Raw genomic sequence first — 17,359 nt, 5'->3', positions numbered from 1 at the left:
TATGACTGTGATGCTTAATACTATTTTTTGCTTTTAATTTCAGCTAGTCAAGCAAGCATTATTGTTGAAAAAGTTTAAATTAACTAAGAATCTAGTCTTATTAAATGTTCTAACTCCCACATGTATTAAACAATCAAGTATTTCTTTTTTGTTTTGTTTTGTTTATCTTACTGTGGCCCATAAGGAACAGCCACAAATTAGAAAAAATAATAACCCTCTTTTTCAGAAATTCTAAATATAACCACTAAATATTCCACAATTTCAGAATGAGCTTAGTACTATTATTATGTTGTCAAAATTGACATCACATTATTGCAAGTTCTGACTTGAAATATTTATATTGTTAGTAAAATATAATTATATGACTGTATGGTATTATTTATATCCAAACAAGCAGGCTGCATGCAAATCTTTTTTCTTTTTTGTTTTAATTATTTAAATATTGAATCTTTTAGGAAAAGGCATCCTTTATATATTGTAGATAGGTAACTTAGACATATTTAAGCTTCATTTGTTGCATATTTTCATATTGTTTAGTACTTTGTAGAATTCTGTCTTTCTAATTTGTTTTAATATTGCTTAATTTAGTAATGAGTAAATTTAGATATTTAGCTTGTTCTTTTGGTTGTTTTCATGAAATGATAATAAAAGCAAAAATGTTGACTGAAAGGATTTCTTTTCCTGTGATGGGAAACTCTCATCATGTATTGGAGATTCACCCTTTATACCTCCACACTTAATATAACTAACTGCAAACTCTCTGTGCCTTGAGCCAGTGGGAACCAATGATAAAAGTATCCCTCTTCAATGTAATTCACATTTTGCCTATTCTCATACATATAAACATGTGTGCACTCTGCTTCCACTCTGATGCTGCTAAGCTGTGCATTTTGATATGAGCATTTTGGCCAAAACACTATTTAAAGAGACTTTATAAGATGAACCTAACTAAATGAAATGCCACTTGAACATTTTTTAAGTAGGAGTAAAACAACTCACTCTCACATGAAGGGGCTTTGCTCCTGCACCTTTTTAAGTAATATAACCAACTCTCAGGCACACAACCTGCAGGTAAGTTATAAACCTTTTCTTGAGTGCCAGCTCACTTAAGTGGGTAAGTCAGAGTGGGTTTAACTAAAAATGACTCCATCAGATAAGCAAATACCTGTCCATATGCATGTTTCTCATGGCTGCAGAGCAATATGGCAGTGTGAGAGAATAGTTTTATTGAAGGGAAAGACCCCAAACATGCAACTATTCAGCAGAATATTTACAGCATGATTTCAGAAGGTTTAGACATTAGTTGTGTTGATCTGCACAAGCAAAATGTACTTTAGTATAACCCTGACATTGGTAGTATTCATAACAGTTAGTAATGTAGCAAATCATTTGACATAATAGTAAAGCAACAGTTGTTGGTATTAAATAAAAGGAGAAAATGCTCACCAGAACTTAGTTTCTGTAATCTTTCAATGCTGGATTCAGTGGGAACTTTATCAATCTGATGTTTCAATAAATCCACAAAGGATGATTGATAGGTCTTTTTCACATCTCCATAAGGCCTAGCATCTAAGCTGTGTGATGCAGTATTGGTAGAAGAAGTCTTAAGGTAGTCTTCTTTTGTAGAGGTAGAAATATGTTGGGAATCTCTATAATCTTTAGCAGTAGTCCATAAATTGTGCTTTGAGGGAAGCAAGCTCCTTGGATCAAAATGGCCTAGCTGTCCACTTGCAGTGCTATCTCTTGGCTGGTATATATCAGAAGTAAATAAAGATCTGGCTGCAGTTTTCTTTTCCTGGGGTGGCTCAGAAGATTGATTCTCAGCAAAAGTAACACGGAATCCATCTTTTGTTCGACCTAAATTTTTACCTGGCACTCGCAAGGATGATCTGGTTGGAGATGGAAGAGGTCTGTAGTCTGTAAAAAATTACTTTTAATATACAAGTAAATGTTTACATATCATTTACATACCTGAATGAAGGTTCAGACACTGTAATCAAGGGCATCATGAAAAAGGCAGTTTATGTTTAATAATATATTAGATATAAGACAGATAAATAATTCACACTTAATAATTATACAAAAGTATATGTAGATTGGTAATGCCACCATCATGTCACCCCCACCCCCCAGATCTGAGGATGTTTGTTTATGTGCACCAGCAGTGATTAACTTTGTGCAGTATTTTTGTTCTATAGGGTTGTGTGATGATGGAGTTAGTTGTACAAGTAGGGGTGTGTTTGGGCAAAGCACCACACATGGCTGTGCAAGTGGCAAACTCCCTTTAAAATACTTTTTATTTTACATTGTTTGTGGAGAATGTTTTCAATCAAGTGTGATTCACTGAAATGAAATTAATTTTCAGTCAAATGAGTTTTCAGTGAATTGTGCTCACTGAGTTCTTAATAATTAAATGAGCATTCGATGAAATGAGCTACACCTATCTATCTATTTATATATATATGTATGTGTGTGTGTGTGTGTGTGTGTGTGTGTGTGTGTGTGTGTGTGTGTGTGTGTGTGTGTATAGGGGGCTACTTTGACCCATCAAATTTACACTTTAGTGAAACCTAGTTTCGTGAATCCAGTTTTGCGAAAGTGCATTTCTCCAAAAATGTACTTTTGCGAAACTACAGTTCACTGAGGTTGTTGTTGTAGATCTCGGTACAGTGAGGATTAAGGAATATTCCCTTTTCCCCACTGTAGTGCAATCTCAGAGTTGGTATATATTATATATTAGTAGTGGGGGTGTGGGGAGTGCAGGGGAGCTTGCCCCCCGTATAAGCCCTGTATAAGTCAGTTTAGTGTATTTGTTTTTTTTTTTTCTTTCCGGTGAACTGTAGTTTCACAAAAGCGCATTTTCGCTAAAGTGTAAATTTGGTGGGTCAAAGTAGACCCATATATATATATATATATATATATATATATATATATATGTGTGTGTGTGTGCATGTGTTTTATATATATATATATATATATATATATATATATATATATAGGTAATGACATATATTGTACCAGTTAGTGTGAATCTAGCTCAGCGTTTGAAAGTTTAAAAGAATAAACTTTTATATTCCACTTCAGTCCATTTTCCTCCATGCAGTTAGCACCTGGAAGAGCCTGCTGGGGTCTAACCTGGGTGAAGCTACTTGAACTTTAAGAAGTTCAGTACCCCGGTCAGGTGGCAGAACCCTTAAGTGTTCACATAACTATGTTAATAGCATCTGTTTTGTGCTTCATTCTATGACTTTATTTTCTTTAGGGCACTAATGCATTACTGATCAAGTTTTAATGACAATACAATGGCAAATTAATACAAATAAACACTGAGTATCTTTTCTAAACATTCATGTGAAAAAAAATGAATTAACCCATTACATTTATATTCAAACAAAACTGTATGCTACTTACCTTCTTCTGCATCATTCTGATCTTTGACTTCTCTTGTAGTTCTTGTTTCTGATGGCTAAAACAATTTAAAAAAGAACATTAAAGTGAAGCTCTTGGATAAGGTACTTCCATGTAAAATGTGGAAGTTTAGCATGATTGTATGCACTAATAAAAGGTTAATTGATATTTGGATATGAATTCCTCTGGGTAATCAAGAAGTTTGAAAGCCATTAATGCCAGTTTAGACTTTGCATCTCTCTTATATGTCCACTTTGCGTATAAACAACTACTGCTTGTGAAATTGAAATCTATTGCATATTCTTAAATACATCACAATGCATAACCCTTTTCCATTGGCATTAAGATTTATTTTTAGAAGCAGATTATCAGATCTACTTTTTGGTGAAGAGAGAGAAACATATAGTTTAAAATAGGAGTTTTGAAGTGAACTGGTTCTGAAAATGTACCATACACTAAGAACACCTATATAATCTTTATGAAACCCAAAATAGATATCCATGCCTTAGTTCTTATAATTAAGTTATTTTTTACATGATACATTTCTGTTCTTTCTAGTTGGATTAGGTACTTTGTTTAAGGTCATTTACAATGTTTTACCTTTTTTATTTTAATTATGCTCTCATCATTTAAAGTGGGCTTTCTGATTCTAAAATAAATAGTTTTCACTTTAGTTGCTGTAGTGAAACTATCTTAGTAAGTGTTGCAAACTTGCATTTCTATTTACTGTAGGTAGCAGTTCAGTTACTTCCTGATTCTATGCCATGTGACCTGGGCTTCTGATGATGACTATTTTCAAAGTGGGAATGTTCTTGCTCCTTCCCCACATAAGACCCTCCTATATCAAAACCTACCTTCTAACTATATGCATCATCTCTGCACTCACATCATTTGCCCTCCTACTCCTCCTTAACCTCCAAATGTTGTTAATAGTTTATTTCCAACAATTTCTCATCCTCAAATGTAATTCACTATTAATGACCCTTAGACTGCTCTGTTGTTAGATTTTTACTACTATTATTGTGGAATGTAAAATTTCAATTGTAATTCACTGTTAATGACTCTTAGACTGTACAGTTGCTATATTTTATTATTATTGTAGAGTGTAGAATTTTTTTTTACTGTAGAATGCTGCATAAAGCTGTATGACTTCTTTGCTTTGTATGTGTATATACTAATATGTTTGTCATAGTTACTGGAGCTTTTCTCCCTGGGCATCCACTGAAAATGGGCCATTTTTAGGCCCAGTGAACTTCTGCGGTCATCAAACTGAAATAAATAAATAATAATAAATAAATGTAATTTTAAACGAGGGGCAATGGTATCAACTATTCGATCCTCCCTACCTAACTAACCTTCAAGTAGGAGTCATGAATCAGTTCAAAACAAACATTTACAACATGGAGGATTATAATCATGTCACTGATCATAACCACATTATTATATGTTCAAGATAAGGATGCTGAGAAATTCATCTTGAGAGTGAAGCTCGAGGTGAATCCTAACATCCATGTCTAGAGCACATAACAAAGGGTTATGATCAGAGACCTGATAATAATTCTTTGCAGTGCATGGAGATTTATCAGCTCCATGTAGTACTGGTTACAGGAAAAAAAGCTTAAAGTGTTTTACTGGCATTGAAATCCAGTAAAGCACTTGGAGAGTGCTGTCCGATAGACAGCAGGACATCTCTCAACTTATTTGATTAAGAATTGTTGGGGGGAGCAGGACATGAAAATTAGGGACATTTTTTTAAATATTTCCCTAATTCACTTACAAAGTTTATAGAACAATTGGTTTTGCATCAATATGCCATTTTCTATACAATAAGAGGTATGAAATTTGTATTTTGACTGACTGTAGTCTTTGGTGTACTAGCAAGTAAAAAAAATAGGAATGACAGAGCAAACCTTAGATATAGTCGAGAGGCAAAGAGAGCAGGCAAAATCAAATCTGTTTACTTTCCACTGCAGTTCTTTGCTAGCTGGCACTGTCCATTAGTATCTAGTATGAGACCTGATCATAACAGTGCTTAGATGTGTGTAAGAATTGTTATATGGCCCCAAGCATTGTTACGATCAGGTCTCACACTAGAGTAGTGATCAACAAATTTATCTTTTTCTCAGTACTGGAGCAAAATCACAACACTCCATGCACTACAAACTATTAATCATAGTGTGTAAAGAAAAAAAAAACATGTTGAGTAATTTAAAAATCATGCATGCCTTCTTTGGACTTTTTGACCTAATTTAAGCACATTATATGAGACAATGGGCTAAAATAGTTCAAGAAAGGAAATTCCACTCTCAGTTGTGCATGAGTCTGCTGTACCCCCCTTCCCCCTATATGTGTGGGCATTTCCTCAGCCCGACTTTAATAAACAAACAAATACAGAAGTCACAGTCCTTGTAGTAAGGGAGTACTTGGTTTTGCTAGACAACCAAATATTCAGTCTCCAAGGACATTGTGACTCGCCCAGTCAAAGGTGGGTCCTCTGTAGATTCAGATAATTATAGGCTCAGTAGCCTCCCCGGCCTTATATGCAAAGCTATGTCATGTATCATAGCAGAACTCATTTACATAGACACAAGCAACATAACTAATCCAGATCCCAGTTTAGCTTTGTAAAGGTTAAGTCCTCTCTCCTAAACCTAGACTTGTTTGAAAAGATTACAGAGGGTATGGACAATGGTCACTCCACTAACACTGCTTATCTTAACCTAGCTCATGCTTTTTCCAGTAGGCCTCATGCTGGTACTATTGAAAAATTAGATAATTTAATGTAAATTCCTATTTTTCCCTGTTTTGCAGGTTGGCTGTCCAACAGTTATGAAAGTTGTTAGGAATCTTTCTGAACATACGATCACAGGATCATAGGAAGTTACTAGGAAGTTACTAGGCTAAAGGCCCTAGGGCCTTACAAGCCTAGCCAAGTTCTTTTCCTTATTTCCATGACCAGCACCTATTGCCCCTGTCCAAGAGGGACACAGATGAAACCCCCGGGGTGAATTTATGGTCACCCATGCAATCATCCCGATTGCATTTGAAGAGGGCCAATGAGGTGCTCTGTTTGACATGAAGTGGGAGTCTGTTCCAAGGTGTATCTCTGGGAGGTAAATCTGTCCCTCTAGCAGGTTTTATTAATGCCGCATACCAGGTTAAGGTCTTTAGAGTGAGTAACCCGTGTACCATTTGACTTACAGATATGCAGCATTTCCAATAACAGAGGGTCAGAGATTGCCTTGTATGCAAGGCAGAATCACCTCAATCACCTCTGAGTAGTCTGTATAAAACAGAATAAAGTGACAGTGATTTCAGATGATACTCATAAGACAGATGCTGAAGACCTTGAATTTTTCTTGTGAGGAACCTTTGTGGTTTCTCCAATTGCTGCAGGTGCTTAGAAAGGTGCATACCAAAAGGGGCGTTGTACTCAGTTATTGGCCTGATGAGGGAAGAGTACAGGGAGGTTATAACTTCTTTTTCTCCGGAGGCAATGCCCTTACTTATGAGATGAGCAATATAGAATGTCCTTCTTACCACTGTGGAGACTTGGTGGTCAAAGGTAAGGTTGCTGTAAACCTTTGTGCCCAGTTCTCTCACCACTGAGTGCATATATAAGGTGTTGCTTTTGACGTGGCAGTTAACAGGAACATTGCTTTTACTGAAAGGAATGATAATACATTTTTTTGCATTGCGTTTAAGGCCATGACTTTGGCACCAATCATTTGTTTGTGTAAGACCATCTTTTAGGATGTTGACATCATTTGGAGATTCTGTGACCGCTCTCAGTTTGCAGTCATCAGTAAACTTTTGTCAGCCACAGACCTTTAGTTTTTGCTTGTAATTCAGAGAAATAGATTCCAAACAGTAGAGGTCCTAGGACTGATCCCTGTGGAACACCACTGGTTACAGGTCTGCTGTTGGAGATGGATTCCTCTATTTTGACTATATGTGTTTTATCAATGAGCCAGTTAGCGACATATCCAAGGTTATAAGGGTTGATGCCTAGTTGGATGAGTTTGTCAATGATGCCTGAGTGGGGGATAGTGTCAAACACCTTGGCTAAGTCCAGGTAGGCCTTGGTGGCTGTCTTGAAGAAGTCCACCAGGTTTAAGAGGCATGATCTCCCTTCGACAAATTCAAACTGAGTAGGGTTGCAATCATGGGGTACCCTGTGGATCAGTGCTGGACTCTCCCTTATTTGACATTTGTTTTGCAGACATCAACGCCAATATCCCAGAAGTGTGGTTGACAAAATTTGCTGATGACTGCAAACTGGACACTGATCTTAACTCATCCACTGATACTAAATTGCTCCACAAAGGGCTGTAATATATACATACCTGGTGTAATCTCAAATTAAATGCAGAAAGTGGGCAGCATAATAATGTTAAAAAAAAAATCTCCTCCCATGTCATATATTATAAATGATACCTGTCTTCAAACATATATGATCGTAAGAGACCTGGATACTTATGTGGACACCTCTGTCTCTCATTCGATCATCATGTTTCTGCCATAATTAGGAAACTCTTCTGAGTGGCTCAGTTGATTTCTAAGACAAGTTCTTCAATATCCAAAGATGTCATCCTACCTTTGTACTCTTCCCTTATCAAACCCATCATTGAATGCAATGGTCACTTTGGTATGTGGAAATCCATGCATGTTGCTCAACTGCAAAGGTCCCAGTGATTTCCAACCAAGAAGATGAAATGCCTTAGGCCCTTTAACTATCCCAATAAATTAGCACAATTTCATTAGGCTCAGTAGCCTACTATTTGAGTTAAGGTTACCCGAGACTTGCTTTTTGAGTCATCCTGTTTGATCACTTATTTGTTCACAAATCCATTGGCTCTACAAAGTACTACTTTATCTGCCATAAAGGCTAGTCTTGACAGTTGGATGGGTAGAAATAATCTTACTAAGAGTTATCACATATGGTTTTGCTTGATTTAGGGAATGAGCTATTATGTGCTTGTAATTGGTGGCAAGAACTCTTAAAATATGTCTTCTTAATGTCTGCTTAATGCTGTATATGGCTAGGCCTCTTAGGCGCCCTATGATCATATGCCTAGAATTATCACTATGTTTCTACATTCCAAGGAAGTATAACTTCGGAGTTAGTATGTTTAGTAAGTGGCAGTATCAGGGCAACAGTCCCCATATTAGATATGCTGGTGACCATATTTTTAACTTTCAGTATATGCAATATACTTTAATTAGCCTGATTCAAAAACACTGTACTTGACAATATCATATGTGATTATATCTTAAGTATCTGTACCTATATCTGGATTTGTGTTCTCTAGGCCTGCAGTGAAAACAGATGCTACACAAATGGGTATCCTGGTTAACAAAACAAAATGAGTGAATATTGATGAAAGAGATTATGTACAAACCATGACCTTTCTTTTTGGACATGCTATCCTGGATTTTACCTGGCTTAGATAATTGTGGTTCTGGTCACAGGAGCGGATAGAAATACTATATGTATTCTGATTCAAAGTATCACATAAAAATAGTAAGGTATTATTGTATTCATTAGAACTTCAACTATAAAAATGTTCCTTCTCCATGTCAGACCACCCTACCAGTAACCTGATAAAGAAGATGGTAAAAGTATTATAAGGAATGCAGCTGACAACGGAAAAAAAATCATTTTCACTAAATTCAGAGTTTCAGCACAGGCAACCTAGTATAGTATTTTTGCCCTAAAGTAAAACATTACTAAAAATGCTGGAAGTATTACAATAGCAATATAAATATTTTGTAAACATCTTGACAAACAACTGTAATAAAAATAAAACTACTCTAGAAACTTTAATTTACCTGTGTATTTGGACTTTTTTTGTGTCCTCCATTTTCTTTTGCCTGCTTACTTAAGTTGGTAAAATGAGAGCGTAAGTACTTCATTGGCCTCAAATTCTGCTGGCTGTCAGAGTTTTTTGATTCTAATTAAAATATTAAAATTGATAATATATGTTTATTTATTCATTATGAATCATAACAAAAAAGTTTTAATAATAGAGTCAATCATTTTTTGGATCATTTTCTGCATTACGGAAATAAATGTTTCTGTGATGGAATTTCTGAGACTTGCTCACATGACAGTAATAATGGAGGACATGTAATGAATGTGTTCACATAAAGCAGAAGTAGTACAAGAAAGGCTGTCATGTTTTCATAATTAATGCAAAAACCTATTGACAACAATAAATGCCATCAGGTGCTTCATGGAGAGGAAAGTGTTCAGCCATTCATAATTCAATAAGATCTGGCCAGCAGAAAATGTAGCAGATTGTTTAAAACTGCTAAAAATAAAGAAAGTAAATGCCAGATTGCAATTAGAAACAATTTTTAGCTATATGGTTATAACTTCTAGTCTATAACGGCATCAGTTTTTCAGAATACATTAATGCATGTGATTGAGCATAAGAATAGATTTTGTTGTCAGTTATCACTCTGCTACTATCCAAAATGGCATGCACCTTCCCAATGTGTTAGATATGTTGCAAACACAAGGTAATTGACCCATAGCATATTTATTCTCACACCGCAAAAAGCATTTGCCCTAAATATGTCCTATGCATTCTTGAAATTACCTCATCAGCTTTGTCCTCACTACTTTTCAGGAAAGCTCCATTCCCTCTGTTAAAAAAAAATGTTTCCTCTCACTGCTGTAAACCATGTAGATTTGTTTTTCAAATGACGTCCTGTACTTTTTCCAGATCTATGCCTTAATAAGTACCTTAAAATAGTTACATTTTTTTCTACTGTGCCCTGTCTCTTCATGTAGTTATGGTCTATTTTATTTCCTAATCTGCCTCCATCCTATGTCTTTTTAGAGGTCTGTTCAGAATTATTGAGTAGCTGATTATACAGAAAGAAATTATTTTTCTACTAGTTAATTTAATTTCATTGCATTCTATTATCTCCTCTGCCCACCCTATAATTTTCCTTACACCACTTACTTACTTTCATGATATCTGACATGATCATCTCCACTTTTCTGTGATAGATATCCTTGATACAATGTATCTTTCAGAAGTGCACTCATTTCTTAGGCTTTCACTTCTTAGGACATTAGTGAGCTGCTCTATGTCTAACTATACTTCAAACCTTGGCCAGCGACTTTCTTTTCCCTTCAACTCATTTTGTATTTTAGTACTGTTGCAAACCTTTGTTTCACTTACTAAATACATATTTCTTTCCAGAATCTGTGCAGTGCAATTTATTAAAGAATTAATAAAATATCTAAACCAGGTTCAAGACAGAGAACTAATACAGCATGGTACATTGGTTCATCACAGAATACCTACACACATTCAATCATCAACACACACACACACACACACACACACACACACACACACACACACACACACACACACACACACACACACACACACACAGACACTACAGTTAGTTTATCCAATTACTAATCCACCTAATGGCATGACTTTACGATGTTGAAGGAAACCAGAGTGTCAAGTAACAACCCACATGCAGACTTTACACAAGGCACCACATGCTGGAATCAAACTAGATTACCAGGAACTGTGAATCAGCAATTGCTGTACCATTGTTCTGCCCATATAACTGAACCAAAACTGCCTAGTCAAAAACGTTATTAGACTGGCCTGACAACTTTTTGTTGAGAAGACGTGTTGCCTAGTGTCTGCCTCAGTGGCATCTAAATATATTTTTTTAAGTTTAATAGTGTTTTTCTCTGGTAAGTGAACTGGTCCTTCTCAAATCCTTTTCAGTCAGAATCCAGGCCATAAGAACAAGAAAAAAATGCAGTATGTATCAACAACTTAAAGTAGACAGTTAACCAATATATTTTTATGTATCAGTGTAAAGTAACCAGTTAACCAATATATTTTAATATGTATCAACAACTTAAAGTAGACAGTTAACCAATATATTTTAGAAAAGAAAACTGAAGCACCCAGAGATACTATGCAGACAATGAGGGAACATGCAACTTCCAGAAAGACAGTGACTAGAAGTCAGTATTGAACTCGGGACGAGGCAATAACACTAACCACTGAGCCACCATACTTTCCAAAAGATAATAGCTTTGTTGTATACAAGTGATTCTGTGCATCTCTTACCATTAGGGTTAAACTAACAGTTATGTAGTTTCCTTTTGGGATGGGCTTGTAATGGTGTAAAGACAAATCATATCTGTCCTCAACTGCTAATCTTTATGTAACAGTCGCCCTTTAGTTCTCTAAAAATTCCAGTTTCATTTCATCAGATCTCATTGCTTTCTTCTTTAAGCTTTTGAAATGATTCTAGAGACACTTGATCAGAAAGAGGGCTAATAACATGTCTGTTATTGGCCTAGTGAGACTAACCAGATCCACAAAATAATAAATGAGACAAAAATCACTAAAAATAATGAACAGAGTGAGTGTATTAAATGGAAGTTATACATACCACTTAACTTTTTAATTATATGTTGTATTTCAGTTGATGTTGTTACTTTCTTTTACTGTAACGAGTAGCAAAGTGTCCTCTTTTCCTTCTCTGTATCCTAATGCATTCTGAATTGTGAGTGTTGTAATGCCCTTTAATATTTTATATATATATTTTTTTACTTCACTCAAAGCCTGCTACAGTAACTACTACTACCACTGTGGTGATAGTTCATGTACTTCTCTGTTCTTGTTTCAGCCCACCTTCTTACATATTTATTGGCATTTCCTTGGACTTGTTCCCATTTTGTCTATCATCCTCACTTTTCTGGTTTCATTATATGGCCATATCCAGTTTATTTTGAACAATATGCTTTGAAAGTCATTTTTCCCCAAAATCCAACTTCTGCTCTGACAATTTCTTTCCATCCCTCTGTGGATAAAAAATCCTGCCTGCCCACTTCAGGGTAGGACCTAGACTTATGTTTCTTATAATATTCAGAGAATGACCCTCCCCTGGATTCAGCAACACCTGCACAGTGTTCAGGACTAGTGCAGGAGCTCCAGCAGGCAATATGTCTGCCGTGCGATCCAGGAATAAGCTGTTGGGACATGCACAAGTGCTCCTGCACTAGTCCTGCACAGACTCAGCCCCTGTATGCGACTTACCCCCATTTGCAGGTGAAATCCATGCAAATGAGGTGAATTTGTAATCCAGGAAGCTGGAAGTCGGCCGTGCAGGACTAGTGTAATCTTCAGAAAAGTACTCGGCCAGTAACCGAGTACATTTCTGCAAACTACAAAATGGAGCCATGACAGCTCCAAATAAAGGGTGGATATTATGTAGAAAGCATGCCAATGGCCAGATATATGTCCATTAGCATGGAAAACAGTTGCAAAAATAAAAAAAAAAATCAACTTATATTTTTTTAGCCAATTTCAGCTGTTTAAACATAGGGCAGTGGTGCGTAAATGGGATTGGGTGAAAAATAAAATAAAACCCCCAAAATAAGCATTCTAACCAAAATCATTATTTTGCCAGTATACTCAATGGCAGGCAGAAGACAACATGGCCAGTGAATAGTGGTTGCTAAGGGGGGAGGCTCAGTGTGGGACCTGCAACTATGCATCAGCAGGCATTCCTAGGCAAATGAGGGGAATGATACTGAATCCCATATTTCCCCTGCATGCTAGTCAGCACCCAACAGTGTAAGAGCAGGAATACCTTAGTGCAAGCCTAGGAGGTAGCTGACATCATAGGGGTGTGTGTCAGGCATACTGTAAGCGGATTGGAGCCCTGTGGCTCGGGTTTGCCCATAGCTTAGCAGAGCTAAGCAAGGGTGTGTGTCTGAGGCTGCCTAGCACTCTTTACATTGCCTAAGCAGGTGTGCATGCTGCGAACCAGGTTTTAAAGAAAAAAAAGTAAACCAGGAAATAACAGCTCTGTGTACATCTGAGCACTGTGTTTGTGCAGTGCACCCAAAGGCATAAACAAGAAGGCAATGAGAAGGGAAAACAGCAGTAGGAAGGTAATCAGGGAGAACTAGCATAGCTGGCGGGTGAAATGTATCAGAATCAGCCAATTACACAGGCAGCAGCCCAGCCCAGCCCAGCCCAGAACACTGCTATAAACTATGCAAACACCTTTCCATCTGTTTTTCACACATACTCTACATCACTGGTGTATACAAGCGGGGGAATTTTAACAAACAAATACAACAATATGACTGGGGCTGCAATAGCTATCATACATCAACATGTGGAAGAGGCTGAGGGTGGTGAGGATGAGAATGCTGTTGACCAACCCACAGTGAGAAGATGGAGAAGAGTTTACAGACTCAGGGTAACCTACCAGAGGCTACATGAGCTGGAGATAGTGGAGCGCTATAGGGTGGACAGGGACCTCTTACAGTAAATTGTTGAGCTGTGCCAGCCATGCCTCACACATAACTAACAGAGGGGAACCCATCCCAGTGCATACCAAGGTATGTGTAGGCCTAAGAATACTAGCTACAGATACCTTCCAAAGGCCAACTGGGGATATCATGGGGATCTCACAGGCATCAGCATCCAGGGTACTCCATCAGTTCCTGGATGCCATGTCAGCACATGCCGGTGAGCATGTATATTTCCCCAACACACTTGAGGCATTGGCCAGTAATATGCATCTCTTCCACCAAATAGCAGAATACCCTGAGGTAGTGGGTGCTATATACTGCACACACATTTGCATTAAAGCACCACCTGGTGAGTGGGGGTCTACATCAACATCAAGGGCTTCCCCTCCATCAACTGCCAGGTTGTGTGAGATGCCCAGGGCATTATAACGAATGTGTGTGCTGGCTGCCCTGGAAGCTATCATGACTCCCACATTTGGCATCTGACACAGCTATACCAGAGATTTGCCAGTGGGGACTTCCCTTACGGTCACCTAGTGGGGGATGCTGGTAATGCATTGGAGCCGTGGCTGATGACACCCATCAGAAATGCACGCACACCCGAAGAAGAACTCCATAATGAGGCCTACGCACAGACCAGAGTTGTAATAAAGCATGTGTTTGGGATGCTCAAGTCACGGTTCCAGTGCCTGGACACATCCAGTGGAGCCTTGCAGTACTCCCCAGCTACATGTACTCATATTGTCATCATATGTGCCATGCTACACAATATGATCCTGTGGAAACAGCTGCAGCAGGAACAGCATGTGGCAGGGCCACACAGCCCCCCACCATTGCCAAGGCCTGCACAGGCACAGAGTGACTTGAAAGAGGAACAACCTGAGCCTACCCCAGTAGGCAGAAGGAGGCGTGCCCAGTATGCCCTGGCCTTGACAAAGAGGCAACGCATAGCACATATACTGACGCAGGAGGGACCCAGGGAATGACACCTCTCGCTGACTCGCACATACAGTAAAAGGGATGCCAAACATGACACTACCTGTGCTCAACCATGTATAGTGAATGCACTATGTGCATCTGACATAGGCAGCCCTCTAGCACCCTCCTCAATACTGGCACACCCACAAGGTAAGTCACTCTCCTTGCCAATTGCCGAATGGAGTAGTATGTGTTGTTACCTGTATCTATGGTATGGATGTGAGCATGCAAGGGAATCGGGTGGCTGAATGGGATGCCAGCAGATAGTAGACACCTATAGTGGCAGCATGAGATCTGTAACAAATACTGGTTTCACCATAGTAGCCAGTACTACCCATGGTAACAAAACCCACTGCAGGAAATGTGCTGGGCCGCATGTGTGTGTCCATATGACACACACACACACACACACATGCCAGTCAGGGAGGTTCACATACCCAACAACAGTCTCAGCCAGCAGGACAGGTGTAGACAAACACAAGCAAAGGCTGTGCTAAGGCCTCTGAATGATGCTTATGGGTACCCCCCCAGGCCTATGCCGACAGACTATATCAGGTCAGGCAGTGGGATGTTAGTTCTGAAGGGTAGGAAGTCAGAAACTAATATGTAGTTCAATCAAACCTAAGACCTGTAGTACACTGATATGTCTCTAGTCATCATGATAGATTAGAAAACAGAACAAAATGGAGTACCTGACATACCAGTACAGTCATAGCAAATGTGTGCAAGTGTCAGGTGTACCCCCCCAATCCTATGTTGAAATGTAGAAACAGTCAGTTGTGCTCCCCCAATCCTGTGTAGACATGTAGAAACAGTCAGATGTGCCCCACAATCCTATGTAGAAATGTAGAAACAGTCAGGTCTGCCCCCCCAATCCTATGTAGAAATGTAGTAACAGTCAGGTGTGCCCCCCCAATCCTGTGTAGCAATGTAGAAAGTCAGGTGTGCCCCCCCCTAATCCTATGTAGAAATGTAGTAATGGTCTGGTGTGCCCCCACCAATCTTATGTACACGCATTGTAACAGTCAGGTGTGCCCCCCCAAATCCTATGTAGAAATGTAGTAACAGTCATGTGTGCCCCCCCAATCTGATGTAGACATGTAGTAACATGTATGTGTAGGTATAATACCAGTGGAGTACAGATGATCACAGGTGGCCAAGGTAGCAGGATAGATTGTAGCATTTGTACAATATGCCAGTATGCGTGTGTTAGGTTGGTGTGTGTTTCATATTGTGTGAGAGTGGTCAGTATGTATGCATGTTGAGGCTTGACCTAGTGGCCATTGCCCACTACTGCCACTGACAGGGCCAAGTCCTCACAACTGCAGTGCCAAAGACAATTCCCCCCAGTATAACACATGCTAGCAGTAAGCCATTGTAAATGTATGGTGGTAATATGTGTCACCAACTGAAAGATGGACATGGCATGACTGTTGGGCTAGATATACAAGCAGTACACAGAGAAAAGTACCCCAGAGATGCAGTATTTAATGTGCAATGGTGAAATGGACACACCCTTGAAATTGTGCATACAGGTATGCATCACATTATCTGGGCTTCTAGTAGGGAATATCAATGTCATCTGACCGAACACTTGCAGATCACAAAGGTGATAGGACTGATGTATTGGGAAACAGCTGATGTCCCCGCACAAGCCAGCATAACTGGAATGCCCCATGCATATCTGTGAGTCAGGTGCAAGTAGTGTCCATAGCACACATGCACCCAGCTCACCCAAACACCACCCACAGGTACCTTTCTGGTCGTATCCCTGCTGTTGGGAATGGGTACAATATGACTCCCACCTGTGTATGGCAATAGCGAAAGAATGCAGCATGCAGTGCAGGTGTCCCATGCAGGTGTGTCCCTAGCTGTAAGTAGCACCCTGACAGCATCCACACCACCTGATCAATACTGATAGAAAGTATTGGCATGAACACCTAGCACACCTACCCTGTCACCCCAGGGCAGGGGTCTGCAACCTTCACTATCAAAAGAGCCATTTTGGCCCCTCTCGCACCAAATAAAATTGATTGGGAGCCACAAAACCTATTTGACCCCTAAATTGAAGATAACACAGCGTAAAAAGTTTTATATATAGTTATTATCCTAAATATAAAAGAACTAAGTTTATAAGACCAATATTTAAAATCTGTCCCTGTTTTTGTTCCTTTGTTGGGATTGCTTGATCACTCTCAGTGTGTGTGTGTGTGTGTGTGTGTGTGTGTGTGTGTGTGTGTGTGTGTCATCTTTCTCAACCTCTTAGAACAAAAAATCTGGACAAAACCATAAATAGTGGGGCACAAAGGCCCAAAACTAGGGACACTTTTTAAATGCTGCTCTTACAAGCTTAGAAAGTTGATAGAATAACATTTTTCATTAGCATGAATTTTCTGGAGGGTATGAAGTCTGAAAGTCAAAGGTCTGTCTAGTTTTTCTGACTTTACCCCTCAATGATTTGCCAGAAAACCACAATTGTAGTGTCTGTGTGTGTGTGTGTGTGTGTGTGTGTGTGTGTGTGTGTGTGTGTGTGTGTGTGTGTGTGTGTGTGTGTGTGTGTAAAATGCATGTTAACAGAAACCATGTTATTCTAGCAAGTTTTTAAGTTTATAAGAGCAATATTTGAAGTCCATCCTTATTTTTGCTCCT

The 17,359-nt window shown here is 38.7% G+C and overlaps 1 protein-coding gene across 2 annotated transcripts in view; it reads right to left on the bottom strand.

Annotated features, from left to right (window-relative positions):
- The window catches only part of LRRC36 (leucine rich repeat containing 36), a 495,785-nt gene that overhangs the window by 366,265 nt on the left and 112,161 nt on the right, over positions 1 to 17,359 (bottom strand). For both annotated transcript variants that reach the window (XM_044081383.1, XM_044081385.1), the window contains 3 exons: positions 9,241 to 9,362; positions 3,412 to 3,466; positions 1,447 to 1,917 (listed from right to left, as the gene is read on the bottom strand). In XM_044081383.1, the coding sequence (XP_043937318.1) occupies positions 1,447 to 1,917; positions 3,412 to 3,466; positions 9,241 to 9,362 (648 nt within the window). The remainder of the gene's footprint in view (positions 1 to 1,446; positions 1,918 to 3,411; positions 3,467 to 9,240; positions 9,363 to 17,359) is intronic.

This window comes from Protopterus annectens, chromosome 8.part0 (genome assembly GCF_019279795.1).
Source record: "Protopterus annectens isolate FY-2018-M chromosome 8.part0, PAN1.0, whole genome shotgun sequence".
In the NCBI taxonomy this organism is placed as follows: domain Eukaryota; kingdom Metazoa; phylum Chordata; order Ceratodontiformes; family Protopteridae; genus Protopterus; species Protopterus annectens.
This window is presented reverse-complemented; position numbering and strand designations above follow the sequence as displayed.